This window comes from Mycteria americana, chromosome 7, assembly GCF_035582795.1.
Source record: "Mycteria americana isolate JAX WOST 10 ecotype Jacksonville Zoo and Gardens chromosome 7, USCA_MyAme_1.0, whole genome shotgun sequence".
Lineage (NCBI taxonomy): Eukaryota > Metazoa > Chordata > Aves > Ciconiiformes > Ciconiidae > Mycteria > Mycteria americana.
The window spans coordinates 42,156,139-42,170,353 of NC_134371.1; the positions used below are offsets into that span (position 1 = coordinate 42,156,139).

Consider the following 14,215-nt stretch of genomic DNA (forward strand, 5'->3'; position numbering starts at 1 on the left):
CTACTCTTAGCTGGGTTCCTGATCCTTCTTAAGAAAGTGAAAGGCTCTGGCCAGCTGGGTACTGTAGAAGCAAGAGCAATCAAATTGTGCAAGATAATGTATATTGATATTTCTAAGGCAGATTCAAGTCAATTTTAGAAGGGATGACTTTGAAAAAAAGTTAAATATAAATTACTTGCCTTTGGATGCTTTGTGTGGTCTCCTGTTGGGAAAGACAGCGGACCAGTTTTTTGTCTTGGGTGAGGAATTCTTCTCCTAACTTCCCTGGTCATCCCTCTTGTGCTGCTGCTGGAGGTTTCACCCCCCTCCAGAAGCAGTGGTGCTTGGCTTCCAGATCCTGTCTGGAAGATGGACAAGGACTATCCAGAGCCAGGAAGCAGCTGGAGGTCAGGGTGGAAGTTTGGGGTTGGTGACAGGAGAAAGGATGAATGGGTACCTGTGGGAGAGTTAACCTGGGGAGGTTGGAGAGGCTAGAAACATATGGAGTGACTCTTCCTCATGCTGTAGAAAGAAAGAAAGAAGCCTCTGCAGGAGCTAAACTGCTTTAAATCACAAAGAATGAATATGATCAAAACATGTCCTCTGTTTTTCCTTCCCTGCAACTGTCTGTGGCATCAGATGGTTTTCTGCTCATCTGATGCCTGCTGTTACTAGCTGGCTCAGTTCTGCCTGCTCTGGGACAGTCACTTTCCACCTCCACAGTCCCCTCAGATCCTGCTGGTGGTTCCCTTTCAAAGCAGTGTGGAGTATCCTATCCCAGAAAGAGGCAGAGACATGTAATTGAAGAGCTTTGAGAAAGGCAGATAGGGACAGAGAATGTCCCTGTGTTTCTGTATCACTAAAGGAAAAATCCTTATATCCTTATAGCCAAGTTGGTTAGAGATAGGGTGGATAAGTGAGTGATAATGTGAGTGGAAAATTGTTTGGGCCACTGAACTCAAATTGGTGTTTGGTTGTTAGTGGCATCCTTCTGGGATCAGCTTTTGGGCCAGTACTGTTAAACAATCTTATTCATGGCTTGAACGATGGGATGGAGCACACCACCAGCAAGTGTGCGGACAATACCAAATTGGGCATACCAGTGAATACACTGGAGGGCAGCGCTGCTGTTCAGGGGGACTGAGACAGGCTGGAGAAATGAGCTGAGAGGAGCCTCAGGAAGCTCAGTAAAGGCTAGTGCAAAGGCCTGTATCTGGGGTGGAATAACCCCTTGCAATGGTACAGGCTGGGAGCTGACTGCTTAATAAGCAGCTTTGCAGAAAAGACCAACCACTGGGGTCCAGGTGGACAAGAAGTTGCCCAGGAGCCAGTAGTGTGCCCAGGCAGCAAAGGCTGACTGCATCCCGGGCTGTGTTAGCAGGAGTGCAGCTGGCAGGGCGAAGGGAGGGATCCTGTCCCTCTGCCCAGCGCTCCTGAGACTGGGTGCTAGGTGTCCTGTTTGGGCTCCCCAGCACAAGGACAGTGGCATACAGGAGCAAGTCCAGTAAGGCCACTGAGGTGGCTGGGGCTGGAGCACGGACCAGGCTCTTCTCATAGGTGCACTGGGACAGGAGAAGGGGCAACAGACACAAGTTGGGACATGAGAAATTCTGGCCAGATATAAGGGGAAAAAATTGCCACGAGGGTGGTCAAACTCTGGTACCAGATCCTGAAGAAGGGATGACATCTCCGTTGTTGATGTTCAGGACTTGCTGGACAGAGCCCTGAGCACCTTACTTTCAGCAGGAGATTGGATTAGAGACCTCCAGAGGTCCCTTCCCACCTACATGGTTCTGCTCAGCAGCTGACGGTGTTAGCATGAGACCAGCTTCTTCAGCTGACAAGCACTAGCTTGTCACCCAGCCATGAATCATTTAGTTGTTGAACTCTGTACCTGATTTCACTTTCCCAGTGCCCATTCTTGGGAAGGATGCTTTATTTTTTTTATTACTGGAGACAGTTTTAGTGCTAAAATATTTCTTTAGATATTTTTTAAGCAAGGTGGCCTCTGGCTGCAATTAGTGTCCCATTGGAAGAACTGGCAGCATTATATAGCAACACTAGAGCAAATCATTCTGCCTCATGGCATTATTACCTTGATCTGAAAATTTCCCCAGGCTGCAATTTGTCACTAATATTGCCTTCAGCTAAACTTATCCATACAAAAAAAAAGGAGTTAATAGAGCTGCAGTTCTGGAGTTGCCATCACCATTTTTTTGGGATGAGTTATTACTTAGTACATTTTATTGACCAAGCATGTGGAGTTCTTGGTCCTTGAAAAATGATGCAGTGGTTCATCACGGACTCCATAAATTGTTGGACTATGTAGCAGCAATATCTTAGTCTCCTACACCATAAGAAAGGAAGGTATCTCTGAAACACAGTAGGTATGTACTGCACTGAAGTAGGAACTGCACTATGTGGCTTGACTGATACAAACACTTGGTTGTGATTGCCAGTGACAGAAAAACTGATAGGATGATACTGAGTTTCACTGCTGCTTTTGTGCTTTTGCTTGTTTTATGCCATACTTAACATAATTTGAATGCTGTGACAGTGACAATGACAGTGACATACTATAATATAATTCTACCTGAGACAATGCTGCTGGAATTAGTAACATGGAGAGACAAGGCTGAGGTGCTTTGTCATCAGTTGGCATTGGATAATTTTTTCTTGGTGGAAGTGCTAACAAACCCAGTGGTGGGAGCAAGCTGCCCCAGCTCAGGAGATGCTTTGGGCCAGCACAGGGAGGCCAGGCATGCTCCGTGGTCCCATGCAGCACTACAGAAAAGAGTACCAGCATCGTATCTGGTGTCTGTAAGCTGAATGATGAAATTCCCATTTATCAGCTGTGTCAGCTGAGGCTGGTATGCAGGGGCACGTGTGGTGTGAGAGGTATGTCTTCTCTCCACATTCATATCAATATATCCTGGTCATGCTGCCTCTTAACCTTCCTTGGTAGGAGACTTCAGAGTGAGAGTTGCTTACTTGCTGCCATTCTTTGGTGATGGAGTCCAGCCTAGTGGATCTTAACAGGGGTATTGGGCCCTGAAGGAACAAATTAAATCTCAGGAAAAAAATGTTAAGGTGAGGAGCTTTAAAACTCATAACCTATCTCTTGAATTGTGCCTTGAAGCTAACAGTAGCCACTGGAGAGTGCAGAGCATCTTTGTAATATGCCTGTGGAGTCATTACTATTGTTGTTTTCATCCAAAAGAGAAACCGGTTATCAGCTTCTAACAGAAAAGGAACTTCAGACTTGTCACTCTTCTCTTGTGCCAAAGTATGGCTATTGATGAAGGCTGATCCTGAAACCACAGAGCTATGATGGTCTTGATCCCTTGCTGGGACCTCTGTTGTCCTGCATCCACTGCTGCATCAAAAAGACACTTAACCCATCTGGAAAGTCAAGCACAACAGGACCACTGCATTCTCCAGCCTCATGCTAGTTAAAGAAGCAAACTACAGTTAAATTAATATATTGCAATGGTTTTGGTCACAACTGAACTGTTGCTGGAAAGCTGAACTGAACTGAAATCTGTTGTTTAGAGGTGAGAATGTAGCTCAGATTGGGACAAGACTGGTAGAGCTTTTTTATAGCCTTGTAAAATTAAACTTTGTGTGCAATTGGCCCATAATGTTAACTCAGCTCTACTGGCAGGTATTTTTGGTTTTTTAAATAGCTGAGGAAATAGAGTTATAAAATCAGCTGTTATTCGTGCTTTGCAAGTGGTTTTAGATTTGTGGTTCTTTTTAAATATGTTTGTCGCTTAATTTAAAGGACTGTGTTAAGAGACTAGCAAGAGAAATGAATTGACATAAGGGAGACTGTAGCAGACTTTAAAGTAGTAGTTTCTCTAGTCAATAATGCATATTTTTAAATGTATGAAAATACCTGCATGTGTGATAGGCTATGATGGTTTGTCAAAGAAGAGCTAGGCTGGAAGAAACTGTATTCACATCAAGTTGGCAAGCTTAGACTAATCCGCATATCAATTAACTTTTTTAATTTATTGTTTAACTAACATGAACATCTGTGATAATTCTGTGTGCTGCTGGGTCTCCCATGGTGGAAGCTGTTCTTCTTTGTGTTTCTTTTTCTGTCTTTGGGTGAGAGCTAGATTTTATTTAACATTTAGATTTTTTTTTTTTTTTTAAATGCTTAGAGGTTGTGTTTCTGTTGCTGTGGATGCTGTACAAGCCAGTCCTAGTCATGGTGTACATCTGATGGTGCCCCGGGAGTGCAGGTGAAGCCATGCAGCTCCATCCCTGACCAGCTGTCCCTTGAAGCAGAACTGGGGAAGCCCTGGATGTCACTGCTCATCCAGTCCTAGGTTAAGGACTACCTGGTCCTTACAGGCCAGTAGGCAAAGAAGGTAGGCAGGGGCAGGCAGGCACCGGTGGGAAGGTCTGTGCCAGGAAGGCACTGCACTTGTGCCTCTGAGCCCCTGTTCTTGCAGGGAGCAGACAGGGCAGGAAAAGGAGGCTTGAGAGCCTTATGTAGCCTTTGGGACTGGCAGCGTGTGGTGTACTCAGAGAATAGATGAACCCATACAGAAAAGCCCCCATAGGAGATTAAGACATCAGTTGTGCCCAACTTGTGCTATGTAGCCCTTTATTTTGAAGAGAAAGTAGTAAAGCTCAAAGGAATAAAATAAGCCAACCCCTTGGCTTAGTAGGTATTTGCCACACAGGCTGATTTAAAAAAAAAAAAAAAAAAAGGTATTTCTTTGGCTTTGTATAAGGATAGTGGTTTTGTCTATCCATTGCCAAATGCATGATAAGGATGTCAAGGAAGGACACAGTAAGTGGATATAATAAGCTGGTGGCAAGGATGGATGGGATAATAAAGGGGGGAGAGTAAAACCTAAAGGGTTAGTTCCCCTGCTGAAGTTAGTAGTCATAACACACACACACACACAAAGGAAAGGAAATGCTCCTCCTATGAGGAGCTCTCCTTCATGGTGTATTAACATCCAGTGTGGAAACATACAGAAACCAGGATATTGGTACAGAAACCAGAAGTGTAGCATCAATTCTGAATTCAGGTTAGTTTAAAAAGCAAATTAGAAATTGCTTGTTCCTGTTGATTTCTGTGTGCGTTTTTGTGGTCTGTTAAAAATACAGGAAAATGGGCAAGTACATGTGGGAAAAAAAGAAAAACCCGAGTATGGATAATGCTTTGTTCTGTGTACAGAAACAGTCTGAATACAAACAGATGAATAATGGTCTTTTGTTGACATCAGCTACATGGGGGTTCTGGTTGGCAGTACAATATGAACAGCTGTCAGGCAGTACTGTGATACAATTTGTGGTGCTTTCCTTTGAAATCCTCTGGCTGAGATTTCTCTAAAGTAAATTGTGATTTTTTGGTACCTACTGGATGTGCTTTAACTGAGCATATATTCAGCTAAAGGTACTTAGTACTGCCTGAAAATTTGGCTCTTCAGGTATGTCAAATTAGGCACCCAAAATCAGTGGTACCTTTGGGGAAGAAAATGTGTACCTTTTCCATTCTCATACATCTTGATCTTGGCTGTTAAAGTATAAAACTCACACTTTGGTTGTCTTTTTCCTGATCCTTTTTCCCTGTTTTAGTATGTGCCATTTTCACAGGGAAAAATGTAAAGTGGTCCATTCATTGACCTGTTCCTCTGCAAATGAATGTTGTTGTGAGTACATCCCAGTTCATTGCCTATCAATGTGAAAGCTGTAGTACAATTTTTATGTGCCAAATGCCTCATTTTGTTTGCTTTAAATTCCATTTTCTTTCAGTTTCATTTTAAACAGCTGTTTTCTAAATCCCTCCACAAATAGCAATTATGTTTTATAATGATGATCTTTGTCACTTAAGTTTTTAACTAGTGGTTTGATTCCCTGCTCTCAGCAATGTAAAACTGAGCTCAATTGAAGTTTGAGCTGCAGTGGTATAAAACTGGTGTTGGCGAGTGGAAAAGTCACATATTTTGTTTTAGCTGTTGGAGGTTTTGCACACATCCAAGCATCTGGAATTATACTCCTCCACCTAAAGCTGCTGTGTTTTGTATTTTATGTATTTTATCTTCTGCAAAAGATCCAAGTCCTGTTTTTCCTTACAGTCTGCACCACAAAAAAAACCCCATTACAATTCCAAAAGAGATGATGCTCATCAGACGCAGAAATACTTGCTTCTGGAGCCACAGAGGGCCTTTCCCCATCCCTGCTAGTGTTTCAGACAAGGTCCTTATGGGGTCTGTAGCTGGCGGTGGGAGAAGTTCTCATCCACTTGTCACCCAGGGGCCTTTCTACCTTGTGATCCAGTGTTTCTCCTGCTCTGTCTCAACCCTCAGCAATATTTCACAGGCAGAGAAATTACTTGAGTAGATCTTTATTTGCCTTGTGGCTAGAGGCTGCTTATTGGTCTGTTGGTTTTTGCTCTTCAGCTGCTTGTACTTCATACTACTCCAGCATGACTTTCTAGTTTTCAGGCCTATTTATTTTTGCTTCAGCCTTCAAGGGATATATGGGGAATGTCTTAAACCAGCTTTGCTTCTGAAGAAATCACAATGTGGAACTGAATCTTGGAGCACTGAGTGTGTCCACCTACAGTGTTGGGTTTTTTGTCCCAGCCTGAGATGTTTATGATACCAAGATTTTCTCTGTTTTTTGGTGAAGGGGTCTCAAAACTTAGTCCTGCTAAAGTGCCATTTGGGCAGTATGTGCCATTTTAAACCAAATGTCATCCACCTAACAACCTGCCTGCCAAGAGGCTCTCATTTGTCAAAGTTTGCTTGTTTTTTTGGTAAGGGAGTTTTATATTGGTAGCAGAGATGAAGCTGTGTTGTAATTTGTTTATTTCAGCTGGTGCTTGGTTAGGTCTCTAAAGCCTTAATCCCAGTTATGGTTTACTTCTGGTAATGTAAACTGTGTAACTTTTTCATGAGTGTTTACCCCTTTCTTTTAGGGTTTTTTTTTGGTTGGTTTTTTTTTTTTGAAGGAACTTCTCCACTTATCTTCTCTCCTGCAGTTGTTAGATATTCAGAACTAGTATTCAGATTACCAAAATTCAAGTTGAATAAAGCCATTTCCTGTTAAACAAATAAAAGTATGAAGTAGGCTCTTGATAGTTTCCCCATATAAGCTTTCATACTAAGCCACCCCTGTCCAACCCTGTCTCAAGCCTTGAGTCGTACTTCAGAGATGTTGGCATTTGCAGTGAGGTTTGCAGTGATCTGGAGTCCAATGCAAGTTTTCTATCTACAGTCATACGTGAATAGGTGATGAATCAGCAGTATTTTGTCTCTGAGCCAAGAAACATAATTTATTGCTGAAAGACCGTTTTTTGTCTGTCTAACAATAGGATGATTTTCTGAATATTTAGGCAGAGCAATTTTTGATTAAAAATACTTTTGCCAGTGATATGGTAGTTGAATTATGATCTGTAGGCATCAGAGATTAAATACTTGTTGCACGGAGCTCTCTGGAACTGAGCCTATAAAAAGGATGCATTATGCTGCAAATTATTAAATATTGATTTCTGTAACGGTCTGCAGGCATCAATTAATTTAGCAATATGCTAGTAAATAATACGAAAAAGATTAATATCTCAACAGAAAAAGTAATTCCAAATATGTTTAAATAATGATTTTGGTGCAAGTTAGATTTGTGGATACCAAAGAGGACTCAACTTTGGCCTCTTGTTGAGTATCCAAAACCACCACCTAGATGATGATGTCACCTAGGACTTTTGCAGCTGAAGTTCCCAAAGTTTCCCGAGTTCCATGAGCTGTGTTGCATGCAGGATGTTTGGCTTTGGAGATCACAGCTGCATGTCAGAGGAAGCGAGGCTTGTTCTTTACAGAGTTTGCATTCTTCTGCATCGCTCTGAGGTTTCCTGGCAGCCTGCTCTGACACAGCTCAGTTAAGCACAATTTAGCCTCTATAGCAAAGCTGTTGCTTGCAAGTCTTTTGCACTGGTGATGGTTTCTTTACAGTGGTTTAGAGAAGTTGTTACTGCAAAGTGTTTGCTCTCAGCATTCATTATGGAATTACTTCTCCACAGAGATTAGCAATTTGAATTTGTCATTACTTTTTCTCTCAGTGTAAGTATTTTAGAGCAATAACTTCCTCCAGAAGAATGAAGGAAATGGATTTCGTTGTCTTAATTTTGTGTGGAGGGAAAGACAATTTTCATACGTTATCCCTAAGCATCACTTAGATATCTACGTGAGGCACTTTTTTGACTTGCTGCTTCACTTTGTTCATCAGACAAAATTAATGCTCTTCTGCAGATGTTAGTCTTTAGATTTCATTAGGAGGCATGACAACATCTGGGTCCTTAGGTCAATGAAAATGAAGAGGCAGCTTTAGTTGCAGCTTGTGAATTTGTCTTACGTTTTGAGAGGTTTATGTAGCAGCAGAAGTGGAACTGCTCATCGTGTATAAAAGCATCTCTGTGTGAACTGTTGTTGGTACTAAATGACTAAGAAAAGGTACTGTATTTGGGGAAAATGCAGAGGTACAGTTTGGGCTTTGGTTTCCGCAATTGCAAATACAGCTGAAATACCAGCTGTGGCGTGACTGCGATAAGTGACCTAAGAAAATGTACGCCATTGACCTCAAAGTCACAAAATGTGTGCTTTAGTTAAAGAACAATAAATGCTCATGAGAAGCTTGAGTAAAGAATGAGGTTGGGGGAAAGAAGCTGGCTGATATAGATAGCTGTTCATTTGCTAAGTGCAGGTGTCTGACTGAAAGCCTGTTACCCCTGAGTCATGTGGACTCTGTCCTTGTGACCAAATTCATGGCATGCAGACATCTGTTGTCCCATCCCTGCCTTGAACGTTTGTTTTTATGGTTTTTGCTAAGGTATCTCAAGGATATTTGTAGTACATTAGTTTTTATTGTGTTCTGCTTTATTCTCCATGCTGCAATAACATCAGAGTCTTGCAAGGCCCATATAAAGGATGCCAGAGGATATTGGCATCCAGGAAGAGTGCCTTCAGTCCCTTGGGGCAGAAACTCAAACGTTGGCTATTGCAGGCTGCCTAACGCTGTCACGGCGCGTTCCAGCTAGGTTGAAAACTGTCCTCCTAGGATGAGCGGTGTAGTCATCCCATTACTGATTTATGGCTGAAATAATCTAGCACACAGTTGCTGGCCTGATATTTCCAAGGGTGGTAATACCTTAGTGAAAGGTAAGGATGCCATACGTAGGTGAGTCAGATGAATGCTTTCAAATAAGCTGTTCAAGTTCTGTATGACTAATGGAGCAGTTTAAAAAAAAAAAAAAAAAAAAAAAAGGTAACAAAAAACCCCCAAAATGCAAAAGATCCTGAAAGGCTTGAGATAAGAGGAGACTGCTCAGAAAGCTTTGATTGTCGTTAAGGTCAGTTAACTACAACAGATCATTTACAGGTTTGGTGAAGTTTCAGAACCATATTCTTTCAGTTGTGGTGTGAAAGCAAGTGGCATATGGCTTTTTTAGCATTCCGGAGCTCCTAGAGGAGACTAAAACTAAAGATGATGACTATGTTTTTACTAAGATTTTTTTTGAAGGCTTGAAATGAAAAGCTTCCCATTCCAACCTTCAGCCCTCTTTAGCTGTCACAAGACATGTTCATACTGCAATCACATGCAGCTCATGACCACATTATAAAGCTACTTTAAAATCAAGTAACTTAGCTGTTGCCTGAATATTTAATCAACTTTTTGGCTGGGTTTTATTGCCAGCATCAGATCCCATAATGTAAGCCATTTGTGCTGTAGATATACCTATGAAAAAAAGGAGAAAAGAAAAAAGGAGACAGAAACCCCTTCTTCCACCTTTCATATACCAGCTGAGCTTGAAACTAGCAGAGTCATTAAGCATAATGCCAAGTGTCAGTTGTGCGAACAAATGTGTAATAATTGTATTTTGGATCCAGCAGTGTTTTAGAGCAAACTGCTCATAATTTCCAGCAGTTACTCTTGCAAAGTGCATTCCTTTCTTTGATTTCTTTATCTTCAAGTTATATCTGCAGAATAAAATTGCAAAGTCAACTCATGCTTTGCAGTTACTTAAATTATATGTTATGTAGTAAGTAACTAAACCCAACAAAGCTAGCAGAAGATAGTTGTCTATATCACGTGGGTTTAACGGGTACTGATCTGTTCTTTATAGTTCTCTTCGAGACCATATACTCTGTGTGTCATCTTAAAGTTGCCTTTGGTGTCAGATTGGTGTTAAAATTGTTCATTTCAAATGTATGGCCAGTACTGAAATTGTTAAAGCTGTTTATACCTAATTTGTTAATCTATCATTCTTTCCAAGAACTTTTGTTTTACTGGTATATAAATATTTAGTCTTGAAATGTCTCTTTCTCTGTGTACATGTGTGTATACATGTGTGTTATGTATATATTTATGAAAAATTTGTAATTTGTATAGTTAGAACATAACCTCTGTCCTTCAAGTGCTCTCAGGTAAAGGGAGGGATTCCTCATGCAGCAGATCAGACAATTTATAAAATACATAACATTTTTAGAGGGAGTTCTTCCATGCTGTTTTGGAGCATCAGAGATCATCTCAGTTTGAGTGATCTGAATAAGGGATGAAAGGTTTTGTGGGAGGAGGCAGAGAGGAATGGAGATACTGGAGTTCTGAGTTTTCTCCAGGTGTGGGAGCAGCATGGGAAGGAGATACGTTAGACTAGTGGAGGTACCTGTATATCACAGTTGGGGTCATTACTTGAATATGAGGAGACCCAGTCAAAGACCAACTGTGTAACTTTTAGCTAACAGAAGGCTGTACATGGCCTGGAAGAGGTGGTGTTTAGACCTTACAGCCTTGATAAATGTGAGTGAATGGATAGATGAAAAATAAAATACTCATGGAGAAACATAGCTTATTTTGGTAGTCAATACGTGTAGAAGATTTGAAGATGGTCATGCATCTAGGCCTTAATATATCAGAATTATGGCTCTTTGATCCATCAAAGCATATGGAAAGTCACATTTATGTATAGAAAAGCTGATGGCGTTTGTACATTTGGGGTGAGGAATAAATCAGTGATGCTGGGAAAAGTTTCACATCATGTTTCTGCAGCTGATTTTACAATGTTCTTGGAAAGTAACCCAGTGTTGTCCCGTTTACCACTGACACTCTCTTTGTAATTTAGACCAAACACGCATTTCATTTAGTTCACAAGTGACCAATATTACCTGATTTTCTTTCCTTTGTCTCCTTTCCTGCAGCTGTTACAGCTTCTGGAGTCTGAAACCAGGCAACTAGAAGCCTTTCTGGAGTGGAAGCAACTGGAACCAGTTTATTGGCAGTGGATGGTAATGAATCAAACTAATTTCAAAGGGTGCAGCTTTCTTGACTCTAACAAATAGCTGACCACTTCCAAAGGCCCCTTCCCACAAAAATAAATGATGCAAACCAACTGTTCAACAGCACTTGAGAAGAAGGGAAAAATGCCTTTGGTAAAGTAAGGAGTGTTTTCTTAGTTCTCCTTCATCCCTCTGTTTTCTTGAGTAAGACTCACCCATCTAAGCTGAGGAATTGTGGGGCAGAGTGGCAGAATTTCATACAGTTAACACAAATGAAAATGTCTGATCTTCATCTCTTTAATGTTTTTTTAAACATAGCAATTGTACATTTTGTTAAAATTAAATGGCTTTTCAGAAGAGGGCCTCTAAGCTTTATTGCAGACTTGAGAACAACTAAATTTGCAAGCAGCTGATATTGAAAACAACTTCATTTTTCCCAGCTAAATAACATGTTGAAATTGCCGATTTCCCCTTGAACTGTGTTGAATGATCATAAGAAAATCAATAAGCCTTTCTCTGTGCATCTTACTATTTCTCAAGTGAGTGTAAATGGTACTATCCATCTCACTTCTCTGTACAACTTTTGCCCATTCACAGTTGCTGAAAATAACTCTTTAGAGCACCACATTAGCTATATGAGTTTACAAAATTTTGAGAATCAGTGAGCTGACTGTTAATTGCCCATATGCCTTGTTCTACACTAAAAGCAAGGCACAGGAGTGTAAGATTACCTCACCTGTCTTGAAGAGTACTTCCAATGCAGAGCCATTCACATTGCCATTAGTTATATAATGGTTTTTGCTTTACAAGTCTACCATCTTATGGTTGTTTGGAAAGCATCAACACTAGCATAAGCCTGGCTCCAAACAGGCAAAATATAACTGCAAGTGTTACGGCATTTCAGTGTATCCACCAAAACCTTTGCCTCTGACACGTTGAACAGTGTAGGCAGTATTGTGAGTGTTAGTGTGTGTGTGTGCTTCCTGGAGTTAAGTCCTAAATAAATACTTGCAAAAACCTGACTGGCACATCTTTTTAAGTTGTTCAACAGGCTGGATGGCAAATTTGCCTTTTTCTTTCATTTTGCTGATGATGGTTGTTGTTCTTGGATGCTATAGGATGTATGGGAATGAGATGTGCTTTGAGGGCACTGTAGTTTTCTCTTTCCACTGAACCTGTATTTCACATTGCTGATCTGATGGATGGGATGATTCTTGCATAGCTACTGCCAGGTCTTCCTGATGGTTGTGGGCAGGAGCATGACAGAGCATGACATAACTACAGCAACTGGAATGCCTGCAGTAATGTTACTTCAAAATTCTGTCACTTAATGAATTTCAAATTAAAAAAAAAATCAAAACAAACCTCCAAAAAACAACAAAACAAAACCCCAACAAAACTAGAAAAGCTTTGTTTTATTTCCGTGCAGTTTGTTAGCCTGTCAGTGCCCAGAATGTGTCTGCATGGTCATGAGCTGGGCCTTTGGTCAGCATGAGCTGCTGGCCTCAGCACTGCTTTGTGCCAATTTTCACTGCTGATGCTCACTGAGAAAGGAGGTTTTGTAGGGTGTCTTTTGCCATTCGTAGCTATCTAGCAATGTTTTCTCTTGTATGAGCCTAAAAATCTCTTGCTGTGAATTAAGCCAGAGTTTTTAACCTACCTGCAGAGAAGGGGGGGAATACTCCCATCCTCTTTATAGCAATCTTTTATATAAGTGAAGGCTGTTAGCATGTCACTGCCTTCCCAGTCCCCATTGCTAGGCTAAACAAAATTGGTTCTCTTAATGTCTTCTTGTCGGCCATTCCTGCAAACTTCTGATGGTTGTTGCTGCTCTCATATGGGACTTTACGTCCCATTTGTCTATGTTTAACTTCAGGTGCCTCACCTGTACATCAGTGTTACAGTCAGCGCCCTTCTATCACAGAGACTTGTGTTTATACTTTCTAAAATGGTACTTGACTTTAACAGTATGACATTGGTGACTTCGTTTTTTCAGGTCACATCTCAGATGTCACATTGGTGACATCTCTTCCAGCAGTGCTGCTGCTGTGCCAGTAATTATGCATTTGGTTTTTCCTTGCCCATGTGTGGACCATGCTGCTCAACTGCTGAATTTCCCTCTCACTGTTTTCAAATTACTTCTCCAATTTCTAAAGATAATTTTGAATGCAAATTATGTCCTTAAAAGAGATTATGACCTCTCCTATTTAATGTCTTCTTGATAACGATATGGAAATAAATATTTAATACTCTTTGAGTGAGGAAGCCTGGGTCCTTTAGTTATGCTCTGCTACCCTGCCTTGAAAATTGTGTTTTTCTACATAATCTGTGCCCCATGGTGTATCGGTACATGCATGTCAAGGACTCTGAAGTTATTTGGTATTTTTTTGAGTATTTCAAATAACAGTTGCTATCTCTGAAGGCAGTTGCAGAATTCGTTATAGAACTAGCTAGGTGGTCATGGTCAAGCAGAGCTGACAGCTCCTGACCAGCCTGGAGCAGCGATCTCTTGGGGTTCCTCAGCTTGTAGAGTCGTACATGGGCACAAGTGATCCTGTGAGTGTTACAACTTACTATGCCACATAGCAGATGGGGCTCTCCTGAACAGTGTAAGCACGTGTATCCATCCTGGTCATCGCTTTGTTACAAAAAGCTGTAGAAGTGCATCCAGCCTCAGAGTTTGAGTGGAAGGGGCATATTTAGAGCTTCTGCAGTACTGGTGATCTCTGTCCCATGACTGTTACTTTATGCTTTAGTGCAGTGGAGAGTAGCTCACAGTATGCAGTGCTTTCTAAAATAAGCTAGGTTAGCAACATAAGTTTTCTGTTAACTTAGAAATATGTTACAGTGAACTGAGGAGGTTACTTCTTAAAATAACTCTGAAATTGTGGAGCAACTGTATACTGAGATGGCAGCAGTGAATTCCTAGTAGTGAATTACCA

General features: G+C 41.1%; 1 protein-coding gene across 5 annotated transcripts in view; it reads left to right on the forward strand.

Moving 5' to 3' along the window:
* Nucleotides 1–14,215, forward strand: part of TEDC1 (tubulin epsilon and delta complex 1) — a 78,634-nt gene that overhangs the window by 40,280 nt on the left and 24,139 nt on the right. For 4 of the 5 annotated variants that reach the window (XM_075508105.1, XM_075508109.1, XM_075508107.1 and 1 more), the window contains one exon: nucleotides 11,196–11,282. The exons of the other annotated variant lie outside the window; for it this stretch is intronic. In XM_075508105.1, the coding sequence (XP_075364220.1) occupies nucleotides 11,196–11,282 (87 nt within the window). The remainder of the gene's footprint in view (nucleotides 1–11,195; nucleotides 11,283–14,215) is intronic. 5 annotated transcript variants of the gene reach the window in all.